This window comes from Lemur catta, chromosome 10 (genome assembly GCF_020740605.2).
Source record: "Lemur catta isolate mLemCat1 chromosome 10, mLemCat1.pri, whole genome shotgun sequence".
Lineage (NCBI taxonomy): Eukaryota > Metazoa > Chordata > Mammalia > Primates > Lemuridae > Lemur > Lemur catta.
Window position 1 is genome coordinate 27,055,147 of NC_059137.1, and position 13,646 is coordinate 27,068,792.

The 13,646-nt window shown below is 32.2% G+C and overlaps 1 protein-coding gene across 3 annotated transcripts in view; it reads right to left on the reverse strand.

Annotated features, from left to right (window-relative positions):
- Positions 1-382: 382 nt before the first annotated feature.
- The window catches only part of FSD1L (fibronectin type III and SPRY domain containing 1 like), a 67,238-nt gene continuing 53,974 nt past the window's right edge, over positions 383-13,646 (reverse strand). For 2 of the 3 annotated variants that reach the window (XM_045563107.1, XM_045563108.1), the window contains 2 exons: positions 12,463-12,551; positions 383-6,476 (listed from right to left, as the gene is read on the reverse strand). In XM_045563107.1, coding sequence (XP_045419063.1) covers positions 6,354-6,476; positions 12,463-12,551 — 212 coding nt within the window. In that variant the 3' untranslated portion in view covers positions 383-6,353. Of the gene's footprint in view, positions 6,477-12,462; positions 12,552-12,594; positions 13,296-13,646 lie in introns of those variants that run through there. The other variant, XM_045563109.1, reaches the window with a different exon arrangement.

Here is a 13,646-nt window from a genome sequence, read left to right on the forward strand (position 1 = left end):
AAAGAAACTAAACTCATAATTTATGTTATAGTTTCTTATAGCATTTTCCAACTATAGCTGCACTGTACAAAACAGTAGCTATTAGCAACGTGCAGCTCTTTATATTTAAATTAATTAAAATAAAAAATTCAGTTGCTCAATGTACTAGCCAAATTTAAAGTGCTCAATAGCTGCCTGTGGCTAGTGACTACTATATTGGACAGCACAAATATAGAACTTTCCATCATTGCATAATATTCTGTTGAACAGCACTGCTCTAAAATGTAAGCTTCTTAAGCAAAGACTGTTACTTTGGAATATTCTCATTCCCAACAGCACATTGTAGATACTTAAAAGAGTTAATAAAATCAAGCACTGATGCAAAAGAAAGCAGGAAAAAAAGTTTAATTTTTAGTGAGATATTCCAGGTGCTTTTGTAAAAACTTCATGGGACATTCTATACAGAACATACAATCGTTGCAACATACAAGTTACTCCACTTTGAATACTCTATTTTAAAGTTAAAAAAACATTTTAAAAAGGCTTTGTCTTGTTTCAAAGGAAAACGAGGCAATGTGCTTATCAAAACACTATTTTGCAGCACTGAGTACATCATAAGTAGTTCATTAATGGTCTTCATCCATAACTTAAAGGATAAACCTGAGGAATAAATTTTTATTATTACAACTGCATACCAAAACCATGTCCAGATAATAGACATTCCAAATCTGTAGATTAAGATAACCTGTAAACCATTTAATAAATCCAATTTAAAGCAAAACAAATATGTCAGGAGAGATACTAAATGATATCCAGGTTAATTAACAAGGTTTTGAAATGCTTCATCTTATATTTTTTAAAATGACAATGCAATAAAGTTGTCAAATGTTCAGTGGGCTCACCTTGTATCATTTATCTAGTGACAACAAACTGCTGAACCATTTGGTTCTTTGGGAATAATTATTCAGGCCACATTCACTCTTTGCATGTGGCACTGAGCAGCCCTAAATTGAAAGTGCAAATGCCTGGATGGAAATGTAGCTTAATTCATTTGTTTGTTTATGCTGCTATTCTACACTGACACACTAATGCTGTGGGAGAACTTTTACTGCTCTAGAAAGCCTAAGTCATAGGCTTGATGAGAAAATATAAAAAGGCCACAAGTCATGCACAAACTAAATGAATATTAAAAGGTATTTTAACTGGGGCTTTTGTGTTTTAAATTACGTTTGAAATCACTGGTGATACCACTTTAAGCACATGCTTTATCAAATTTCATCTAGAAGTATACATTTAAATCCATTAACTAAAAATAACACCTTATATTTACATAGTCCTTTACTGTTGTTGTAGCAATTTCCATACTCCATTTCATTTTATTCCTCACAACAGCCCTGTGAGGTAGGCTGAACAAGTAACAATTAATTTATAAATAAGGCAACAGAGTCCCAAAGATGATAGATGATTTATGTAGAGGTCACAAATCAAGTATATAGTAAAGCTAAGGTGATTAATTTTAAATACTTTAAAAGAAATGAAGCCAAAATCTTCTTTATATTATATCCAGAGATTTTAAAGATTAGTGGCTTTTAATATAAATTACAACTGTAGCTATTATATATCTTATAGTATGAATTGGTTATAAAGTTGATTTAAAGCAACTCCCTTAACAGGTAAATTAGACTCAGTGCTTTGGTGCCTTAGATATACTGGAAATGTTAAAAAAAAAAAAATTCATTCTCATAGCCCTTATGTTCTCCAGAAAGTTCCAATGCTAACAAAAATGGCTTTTACCAATCACTTACAATTTGACTTATTTTAAAATTAGTCCAAACTTAATAAGCTCTAAGCCAAAGCAAACACATTCACCTACCTTCTGCCCTACATACTGTGAAATCCTCTACATGACCACTCCCAAGGACCAACTTATATTGAATGGGTACCATTAAGAAAACATATCAGTTTAAACTTAACATAGTTTAAATATTATGAATCAAAAGTCAGTACCTTATATTGACCCAGAAATAACAAACACTCTTTTAGTTTAATAACTGGGTAGTATGAGGAGAAAAGTTCTATGGCAATTTCTAGTATTTATTTATAAGCCAATATTAACATTTATTTGGCATGTCCAACAGTATCTTTTCGATGAAAACAACATATACCAAATGTAATCCATTTAAACGCCAACTAATTCAAAATGCTTAAAGTATTCAGGTTCATCAAATATTCCAGGTAACAAAGTTATCATATGTGATATATCAGAATCACAAACTGTATAATGTGAATACTGTAAGATACACAAAAAACTAAAACTATACTGAACATGAGGTAATCTTGCTGTGATGATTAAGAAAACATTCATGATCTCTTATAATACTCCAGTGCCAGCATTATGAAATGTACATTTTGGTTAAAAATAACAAATGACTTTATGGTTACCTGGATACTGAATAAATTTATGCTAACCATAAACTCCCCTAAAAGAATATATCCAGTGTAAAAATAAAATCAAGGAAGAAACTTTTTCAGACCCATTTTATGTGACTATATAAAAGTGAACCATTTTATATGCAGTTAATTTGAATTTCTTCTGACAAACTATAACAAGTTTATTTTAAACTTATTAGCAGAACATTATTTTTAAGATGTAAACTGTCACACTACTCAAAAGCTGCAAAACATATACACAGTAAATCAAACTTCACCAGCTTTGAAAATGTGAATACAAAGTAATCAAATTTTGACTCCCATACACTCAAATATTTATTGTATGAACTAGCCAATGAGTGGATACTGATTTAACAAATATGTTTTTTAAAAATAACTATTATTTGAAAATACTGTCATTTTTTAGCCTAGAATCACATATTTTATAGTAAGACGGTACACCTTTTGAAATTAATACTCTTTGAAATAATCATTTTCCATATATATCCTTTTCTGATTTTTTCCCACTTGTTTCCAAAAGAAACAGTAAAAATACATAAATAATTCTGTGGAAAAAGTATATAGAGAGAAACTAATTCTAGATAAGTCTGAAATAGAATATCAGCCTAATTAAAAGATTTTATTACAAATATTTACTTCCATTATTTATACCACCAAGGATCAGTCACAAAAAAAAATCAAATTATACATGGTATTGTTCATGCTTTAATTTGATAAGTGAGTAAATAAAAGCAAACCAATATAGCTCTTTTCATAACATGGGGGAAAATTACTGTTTGCAGAACAGAGTAAGTAGGCCAAGTCTAGTTGTACAGCAGCATTTCACAATTTGTCAAAATGGTAGAAATACCATCAATTAAACCTTTGTACAGATAGCCATGTCCCTAATACTTTACCTATACCTGGAACATTAAAAGAATCGTGGTATATTAAATTTCTATGTGCATTAGTTATTAAGTGTTTGTTATGTACATATTTACCAAAAGTTAAAGACATAATGTGGTCAGCCAAAATAGTCAAAATAAATTGTAAAAAAATTTTTTCTAAAGTGCTTAAGGCAGCTCCTTCATTTCTTTACCCAGTTTAATAAAACGGGTTTACAATTCAACTGCTAAAAGAGAAACGCCATACTAAATACATGTTCTTATAAAACATAATTTTTTTACACCTGTGACACATCCACTACAGTCAACCTCTCATGCATTTCCTTTATAGAAAGCAATCATGTTTGACCACTCAAAACAAAAAGTAAATAAAGCAAGAAAGAATGTTTGAAAGGGTTTACCAACTTTCCACAATGTATTAAATGAGCAAAAGAGCTCAATATTTTTAAATTCAAATGTCAATGAGAATGTTATATATTATGGTCAAGTTAATAATTACCGTATTTTGAGACTATTTAAATAGGCACTATATTTGATTATTTTTTAGTTTGAAAATGAGGGTGACAAACATTCTCTAGTTTAACTTAACAAATAAACTAAAAACATGTATAACAAACTAAAAAACCACACATTTTGTTCTTTAATTTTAAAGACCTTTAAGAAGAAGCACAGTAAGAGGAAATCCTCAAATTCTTATTCTGAAGTCATAGTAGTATAATTTAATAATCAAGTATCAACATGTGATGAGAACTTGGGGCTCTGGATTTACTGGATTTATATTTATTACTACAAAACCTCTCAGAAATCAAACCTCCTCAGTGAAATTAATACCTTTTCCAAATGAATACTAGAAAATTTTTTTATGAAGAGTTTCAAATGATGACAGTAGCACAAGAGTCATATGCACTCCTCCAGCCCCTGATTAAATATCCATTTCCCCATGCCCCTGTAAAGGAAGGCCCTTACCACTATAACATAATGCTCTCTGGCTTAATATCAGTTGACACTGCATGGGGCATGGAGCAAGAGTATGTTTGGAGGAAAAAGGCACTGAATTAATGAGAAGACACAATTATAAGACATAATAGTAAAAAATTTTCTACAAGAACATCTGGCCTTTTCTGTGTCGTTTCTGCTAAAATATACTAAAATTCACATAAAGCAACTCGACCGCTAAATTACTGCTTTCAGGTTTGAGCCTATGAGAGGGAATTATAAATTTCTCTTTCCTTAGAACATCCAAAGATTTCTTTCAAAATCCTTATAAGGAAAAAAACCAAAATTATATTTGTTTGGAGAATCAAAAGAATGTCTATTAATATACTTCATTTTGTAAGCTGCCTTATAATCTTTAAAATTACCAATATGTGTGCAGAGATGAATGTCCTCTGGAAAAATATTACTCCAGTTCAAATAAATCCTTATTTAGATTTGTTTTATCAATGAAAAAAAATCCGATCAGGAGTAAATTTTAAGAGAGAATGAGTTATTACACAGGCCTTTATGTAGAAAGCAACTCAAATGTAAGTAGAAGTGACTACTTCTTGGGAGAAGGCTGTCATAGCATAAGATATTTTAAATGAGAATGAAAGAAAGTCAACAAGAGAAATTAAAAGTTTCAAAAATTAAGAAAAATACAAATGCAGACCTCATAAAAATCCCCAAGGAATTCTTAGATACTGTAATTGCAGCTTTTAGTTTGGCTCAAAGGACTTGAATTACAAATTTTAATCAACCTTTTAAGAATAGTTATGTTCTGTTCAGTAACCATGGGTTTTACTTATTGTTTAATATATTTTCCCCAAGTTTGAGAAATATGTCTGTGTCAATTTTTGGAAGAATTACACTCCTTTAGAAAGCAAATGAATGTAGCAAAAGCAATGAGAGAAAACTAACCTCTGAATGGTTTTTGAAAAAGTCATATGTCAATGAAGTCAGATAAAGTAGATTTTTTTCCAAAACAACTGTTTAAATCATTCCATATCTTATTATGTTAAAAAGAAGATATAAATTACTTCAGTAAAGAATACTTTTAGACATCTCCCTATATAACCAATCCTTCTTAGATAAAAGTTGAGTAGTGTAGGTTTTCCTACCCTGTACATAACTTTTATAAGCTTTCATTCCTACTAGAGATGTTAAAAATCGGCATAATTATTATCAGTGCCAAATCTGAGTGAGAATTTCACCAAAGATAACTATTAAAGATGGGATTAAACCAGACAACAAAATAAGAAAATAAAGCTTTTAAAAATCCTACCCATCATCCAAAGTGATGGAATGGAAAGAAGTCTAAGTAGGGCAACATAAAAAGAATGCCCCTTTGCTACTGTGTCAGTACTGCAGGTAAAAAACTGAAATTTTATTTTTAAGCTGTTATGTCTACAAGTTCTTCCTATCCACTTTCTGTTTTGAATTACAACCACAACAGAAATCTCACAATATTTTGGAAAAGAGAAAATGATATATGATCTAGTAAATAAACAAGAGGGTAATTTTGTAAAATTCATTTATAAAAGGGGAAAAATATGCCATTGTAAGAAAACCTTTCTATCATCCCCAACCAATGATTCCAATTTTTAGAAAACCTTATAGTGTTTGTATTTTTAAAGCTTCAGTGTAAGAACTAAAGAATAGGTAGTGATAAGACAGAAAAGAAAAAAATATAGAGGAAAGAAGGCAAATTTTAAAAGCTTTTCATCCCAGGCCCTAGGGTTACCACCATATGTGATTAAACATATTAGAAGAGCCAAAGTAATCCAAAAACACAAAGATGATTTTCTATGTAAATATTTAAACACTGTCTTTTTCCTCATTTACTCTTCAAAACATCAGTTTCTTGATCGAAATCTCCTTACTTCTATGATATTGCACAGTAGGTTCCTGCAAATGCTTCATACTAGATGCTTAATGCTAACAGATTCCAGGCTTCAAAGCAGAACATAGCAAACCTGACTGTCACCACTCACAAATTTCTGTGATTAGTAACTGCACAGAAAAGGCCACCCAAGCAAGAGGGAGGGTAAACATATTCAGACATTACTGAGTAACATTGTTCAGGCTGCTTGCTGAACCAGTCATTCCATTTTCACTTTTCTGAAGTGTTCTCACAGCACTTGGAACCTGCATCCCAGTACTCAGAGAAAGTCCACCACACCAAACCTACAAAAGACAAAAACAAAGCCTCAGTGAGATTTCAAATCAAATTAGAATTTCAATGACTCTTAAATTTCCATTTGAAAGGCAAAATGGCACAAACATGAACATCAACAAGTCTCAAACTGATGACCTTCATATGTGAGCTGAGAGAAAGTGGAAAGGGTAACTCAGAACTTCTTTTAGAACCACAGAGGCCAGAGTAAGTCTTTGGGGTAGCAGAACCCAATGGAGCTTCACCTAAGATGGGAACTCAGGGGCACAGAAATTTAGAGACTAAATTGGATTAATCTAGGCAAAAGATAATGGCTATTATTACTGATGTTAACCTTCACAAAAAACCAACTTCCTTATCCCAATTATGCTTTTGGTTTTGATAATTAGATGTGGCCCAAGACTATAGGAATCTACACCTCTGTTAACAATGAAATCCACTGGTTTCTTCCCTATATTGTTAAGAATAAAAACCCTTTTATAATTCTTTTAAAAGAACTTCTGAGAAAAATGCAAATGATAATATCCAGACATACTTGCCATCTTCTATTATCATAGATATGAATATGTTTATGAAAGATAAAAACTGCTTTGTGCTTGTGAACAGAACAGCTAGGATTCAATAAATTGAAAAATAATAGATTTGGAACACAGTCAAGAGAATTAAAACATGAAAATACGGATCATTTAAACTATTATCAACTACCATGTATGTAGTAGGCACAAACTTAAGGGAAGGGAAATTCTAGAAGTTGTTTAAGTATTCCCACTTTCAATTATATCCTTAAGTGTTTAATATCCACTAAGTAACTAGGTTATTGCACTAAAGAATCTACTGACCTATGAAATTTAAAACTATATAATTAACATTCTAAATTTTCAAAACTAGCAGGCTCAGTAATGATAACTCCCAAAACACAAAAGCAACCCTCTCATTATAAATTTACTATATTACTTTTTGGAAATTATTTAAATGATTTAGAAAAATATTTCCTCAAAATATCTACCACAAAGATGCAAAGGCAAATCAGTGGAGAACAATTAGTCTTTTCAATACATGCTACTGGAACAATTGGACATCCCTATGCAAAAAAACAAACCTCAAGCCATACCTTGTACCATATACAAAAATTAACTCAAAATGGATCACAGATCTAAATGTAAAACCTAAAACTGTAAAACTTCAAGAAGAAAACATAGAAAATCTTTGTGACCTTGAGTTGGGTGAAGCATTACTCATAAAAGGAAAAAAAACTGGTAAACTGGACTTTATATCAAAATGAAAAACTTCTCTTTGAAATGTTCCAAAAATGAAAAAGCAAGCCATAAACCAGGAGAAAATATTTGCAAGGCATATATCTGATAAAGAACTCATATCCAAAATACATAAAGAACTTTTAAAACTCAAGAAAACAACTCCTAAAATAATGAGCAAAGGATTTTAACAGATACTTCACCAAAAAAATTACACGAATGGCAAATAAGCACACGAAAAAATGCTAAACGTTATTTGTTATCAGGAAAGTGCAAATAAAAAAAAATGAAGGGTGAGGGATAAAAATCTACCTATTGGGTACAATGACAGGTACACTAAAAGCCCTGACTTCAGGCATTACACAATTCATCTGTGTAACAAAAAAATATGTGAAACTTTTGAAATAAAAAAAAAAACCACAACAAACACACCTATTAAAATGGCTTAACTACAACAAAAAACCTGACAATACCAAATAATGGCAAGGATATGATGAACTCTCATATATTGCTGATAGGAATGCAAAAAGGGTAAAGACGCTTCCAAAAACATTTTGGTAGTTTGTTATAAAGTTAAACATACACTGTCCATGGGATCCAGCAACCCTATTACTATTCTTAGGTACTTATCCAAGAGAAGTGAAAACGTATGTTCACACAAAATCTATTTGTAAATGTCTAGAGTGACTTTATTCATAATTGCCCAAAACTAGGAAGAACACAAATGTCCTTCAACTAGTGAATGGATGAATAAACTGTGGTATTAATACATATGTATATGAAACACTACTCAGCAATGAAAAACAGGGGAACACTGACACCAAAACAACATGGGTGAATTTCAAATGCATTACGCTACAGAATTAAAAGATTACATACAATTCCATTTATGTGACATTCTGGAAAAGGCAAAACCATATGGACTAAAAACTGATTACTGATTGCTAGGGCTGGTTGTGTGGAGGCGAACCCTTCAAAGGAGCATGAAGGAATTTTCTAGGGCAATGAAAATGTTCGATTAGGTTGGTGCAAAAGTAATTGAGGTTTTAGCATTGTTTACATTTGCCATTTGATATTGCAATACATTCTTAAATAAATGTGGTTATGTTATACATCATTTTAATGTGCATTTCTCACTTTATGTATTTTTGCTAATGACTTATTACTTGCTGTTTATTTTATATTTATTTTAGACTATGGAAATGATGTTAGACAAAAAGCAAATCTGAGCGATTTTTTTATTCAAGTTCAAAATGTAAAGCAGGAGACAACTTGCAACATCAACAATGCATTTGGAACTGCTAACGAACGTACAGTGCAGTGGTGTTTCAAGAAATTTTGTAAAGGAGACGAGAGCCTTAAAGATGAAGAGCGCAGTAGCTGGCCATCGGAAGTTGACAACTACCAGTTGAGAGCAATCATCGAAGTTGATCTTCTTACAAGGACACAAGAAGTTGCCCAAGAACTCAAGGTCTACCGACCATTCTACGGTTGTTTGGCAACTGAAGCAAATTGGAAAAGTGAAAAAGCTTGATAAGCAGGTGCCTCATGAGCTGACCAAAAATAAAAAAAATCATCATTTTGAAGTGCCGTCTTCTCTTCTCTTACATAACAATGACCTATTTCTCAATCAGATTGTGACATACTATGAAAAGGGGGTTTTATAAGACAACCAGTGATGACCAGCTCAGTGGATGGACCAAGAAGAAGCTCCAAAGCATTTCCCAAAGCCAAACTTGCAACAAAAAAAGGTCATGGTCTCCTGGTAGTCTGCTGCCAGTTTGATCCACTACAGCTTTCTAAATCCCTGCAAAACTATTAAATCTGAGAAGTATGCCCAGCAAATCAATGAGATGCACCGAAAACTGCAATGTCTGCAGCTTGTCAACAGAAAGGGCCCAATTCTCCACGACAACACCCGACCCATATGTTGCACCACTAACGCTTCAAGAGTTGAACGAATTGGGCTACGAAGTTTTGCTTCATCTGCCATATTCACCTGATCTCTCACCAACCAACTACCACTTCTTCAAGCATCATCTTGACAACTTTTTGCAGGGAAAACACTTCCACAACCAGCAAGATGTAGAGAATTCTTTCCATGAGTTCATCAAATCCCTAAGTATGGATTTTTACACTACAGGAATAAACAAACTTATTTCTTGTTGGCAACAGTGTGTTGATTGTAATGGTTCCTATTTTGATTAATAAAGATGTGTTTGAGCCTAGTTATAATGATTTAAAATCCAGTCCAAAACTGCAATTACTTTTGCACTAACCTAATATATCTTGATTATGGTAGTGGTTATACAAGTATATGCATTTGTCAAAACCAATGGAACTGCATAACATCGTAAATTATACTTCAGTAAAACTGACTTAAAAAGTTAATCTTGTACATAAAACATTTAATAGTCATTTACTTAGTCAATAAAAGCAGGCCTTCATTGAAAGAAAAAAAAATTTAACCAGTTTAATTTCTAAAGTATCTTATGACATTTATTAATATAATTAATTTCATTATTTGGAATGAAAAAACAATGAATAAATGTAATATATATCTACATGAGATAGAGTCAAATTAAAAATGAAATCTATTTCTTTATAAAAGCATGTCTAAGACTTAGGGAAAAAAATAACTTTTCTGAGTTCCATACGGTAAACAATTTGTCCCTGACTGACCAATTTGGAAAAACAGCCACAAATACAGAATATAGCAGATATTTGTAGCAAAGTAGGAAAAAAAACCCAGAAACAATCCTTCTAATATCTTTAAGTATTTTTTCATGAACAGTAACTTTGTTCACTACTCACTTCTACTTTTTAGTGAAAATGTAGGAGTCTTGGTTATCAGCATTGTTTTAAACTTAAGATTTTAGTGTATCTAGAGTAAATAATCATTATTCATTGTGAGATTTAAAAGCACTGTATTTGAAACCCACACATACTCTGAGTACTTGCTCCTCATAGTTGAGGGGTTACAGCTAGGAGTGATGATGAAAGAACATACATACAAATATTCAAAAGTCTGCACTTGAAAGATACCATCCTGATATGTAGAAATAGCCCTCAAATTAAGGAAAGTTCTAGACAGAATAATGGTGACCTTAACTAGAGCCAGAACTCCTCACAGTAGTCTAACCTTATGGAGAAATTCAGAGGGATGAGGAGTTGAAAGAAGCAATAGCATTTGCTTAAAAAATAAATTCAAAACCATTTTTCATTTTGTAAAAAGCAACATGAGTTTTCTTATGTGAATCAGTCTGAAATTGAGCAGATCTGAAATTATGTGTATACAAAGACAGTTATCTAATATTGTATGAAGATGACACTGTGCTATAATCTTTTCAATAAGTGGACCAATAAATGGAATAACTGGATATCAATGTGAAATTAAAGAATGTATCTTGACCTTTTTCTTCATACCAAACACATCAATTCTACAATGTACTTGCATCGTAAATGAAGTCTATATCTAAATGTACATGGTAAAGCTTTTAAAAGTAAACACAAGAATATTTTTATGACTTTGAGGGTGAATAACAATTTCTTAAACAGAACACAAAAAGCGCCAACTATAAATGAAAAAGTCGATAAACCAAGCAACATTAAAATTAACAAATTTTGTTCATCAAAGGATACCAATAAGAGAAGGAAAGGGAAAGCCAGGGTGGAGAAGATATTTGCACTAAATGTATCTGGCAAAGGACTATATAAAGAACTACAAATCAGTCAATAAGAAATAGAAAGACAACCCAATAGAGATGCAAGCAAAAGACCGGAATACCCACTTCACCAAAGAATATATCCAAATAGTCAACAAACATAAGAAAAGGAGCTCAATAGCACTAGTCACCAAGGAAATGGAAGTTAAAACCATAATGTAATATGTCATACCCACTAGAGGGACTAAAATAAAAAGACAATACTAAGTGTTGACAAGGATATGGAGGAACTCAAACTGTCAGATACGGCTGGTTGTACATTAGTATAACCAACCACTTTGGAAAACTCTTTGGCAGTATCTACTACAGTTGATTATACACCTACCATATGATCTAGCAACCCAATCCTAGGTATTAATATATACTCAATGGAAATAATGTATATATATTTATCAAAAGACATGAACAAGTATATTCATAGCAGTTCTATTTGTGAAAGCTGCCAAATGGAAACCACCCATGTATCCAACTAAATTAGAATGGATAAATAAATTGTAATATAGTAATATAATGTACAACTATATAGCTATAAGATGAATAAACTACAACCACATAGAATATGGATAAATCTCACAAACACAATGTCAAACCAAAAAGATATTGTATGATCCCATTTATATGAAATTGAAAAGGAGGCAAAATAAATTTGTGGTAATAAAACTCAAGATAATGGTTACCCTTTAGTGGAGGGCCATTAGGGACTGGAAATGGGCACAAGGGGCCTTCTGAGGTTCTGGTAATATTCCACTTCTTGATGAAGGTGCTGGTTACAAAAGCAAGTGCAGTCCTATGAAAATGCATCAAACTACATGCTTACAATTTGTGTACTTTAATGTGTTAACAATGACTTCAATAAAATATACCAAAAATATACAGACAATCACAGATTTGGGAGAGGGTGAATTGGAGAAAGGAAGAGGAATATGAAGAAAAAATAAGATATTGTGTCCCCAAATATAAAACATAGATTATTCCCCCTAAAGTTGTCAAAATAATTAAAACATAAATTAGGTACTAACCATGAAACCAGGTAGTACTGGCTGAGTAAATTTTGTCTTAAAGGAATACAGCAACTGTTTTGAGTTTGCATCATAGAAAGAAAGCTGACCTAAAAAGAAACGGAAAAAAAATCCAATTTATTATACTGAAAAACCACATCTGATTAAGTCCAACATATAATCATGCAAAAAATAACTTCATGTGTACTTTGGCATTAATTTTTTTGTTATAAACTATAAGGAGTGGATTTAATTATACTCACTTGAAAATCAGTAGTAAACATGCTTAAGGAAAAGCCTAAATCCAGTTTTCTTCCCCTGGTTTTCAAGACCTCCATAATGCCTCCATAATCTGGCTCTACTCTACTTAGTCAACTATAAACTATTTCATTATTATTATTTAACAAATAGTTTCATTAGCCAAGTAAAAACTAAAGCCATTTCTTCCTCCTTATTTTTGCTATAACTAGCCTACCTAAATCATATCACCATTTAAGGTTTACTCTCCTAAACTTTGTCTTCTAACTACTTGAAGCCATACTCATACTCCAGTCTCTGAAATTTCAGTATAGTCATCATTGCTTAAGCTTTGTTAATTTTTAAAATCCCCTCACAGTATGTCTTTCAACAGGATCATGCCCTAAAATAACTCTGTCTGATATCCTAAATTGTCCAACCTGATGGCCTCCTTACAACTGTAATCACTTCTTGAAACTCTTCTCTGATGACTATTCTCTCGGTTTGTATCCTAACCTTGATGGTATCGTCTATCTCCTCCTTTTACTCCTATTCTGAATGCAGCTGCTTTGTCCAGGCTCTCTTTTCTCTCTACAATGCTCCCTTAAATAAACCATCTGCAACCAAAGAGGAAGAGAAAAGAAACTAACATTAATGCACACTATTAAAGCACTAGGTGCTTTACATACATTACCTCAAAATATTAGGCAACCCACATATGATCCTAAAGTTAGTAAACAGCAGAATAGTAATGCTTAAGTGCATTGCTGTGTGCAATCTTCAGTAGCCACTCTGTGATGTCTCAAACATTTAGCTTCAGCTCTACTATTCTTCTGAGTTCTGGCACTAAATTTCGAAATCCTTGCTAAATATACCACATGACCTGCTGCCACCTCATTTTCCCCCAAAACTGTCATCCTCACAATCACACTGACTGGAGTCATCTTCAACTCTTATCTCTCACCCCC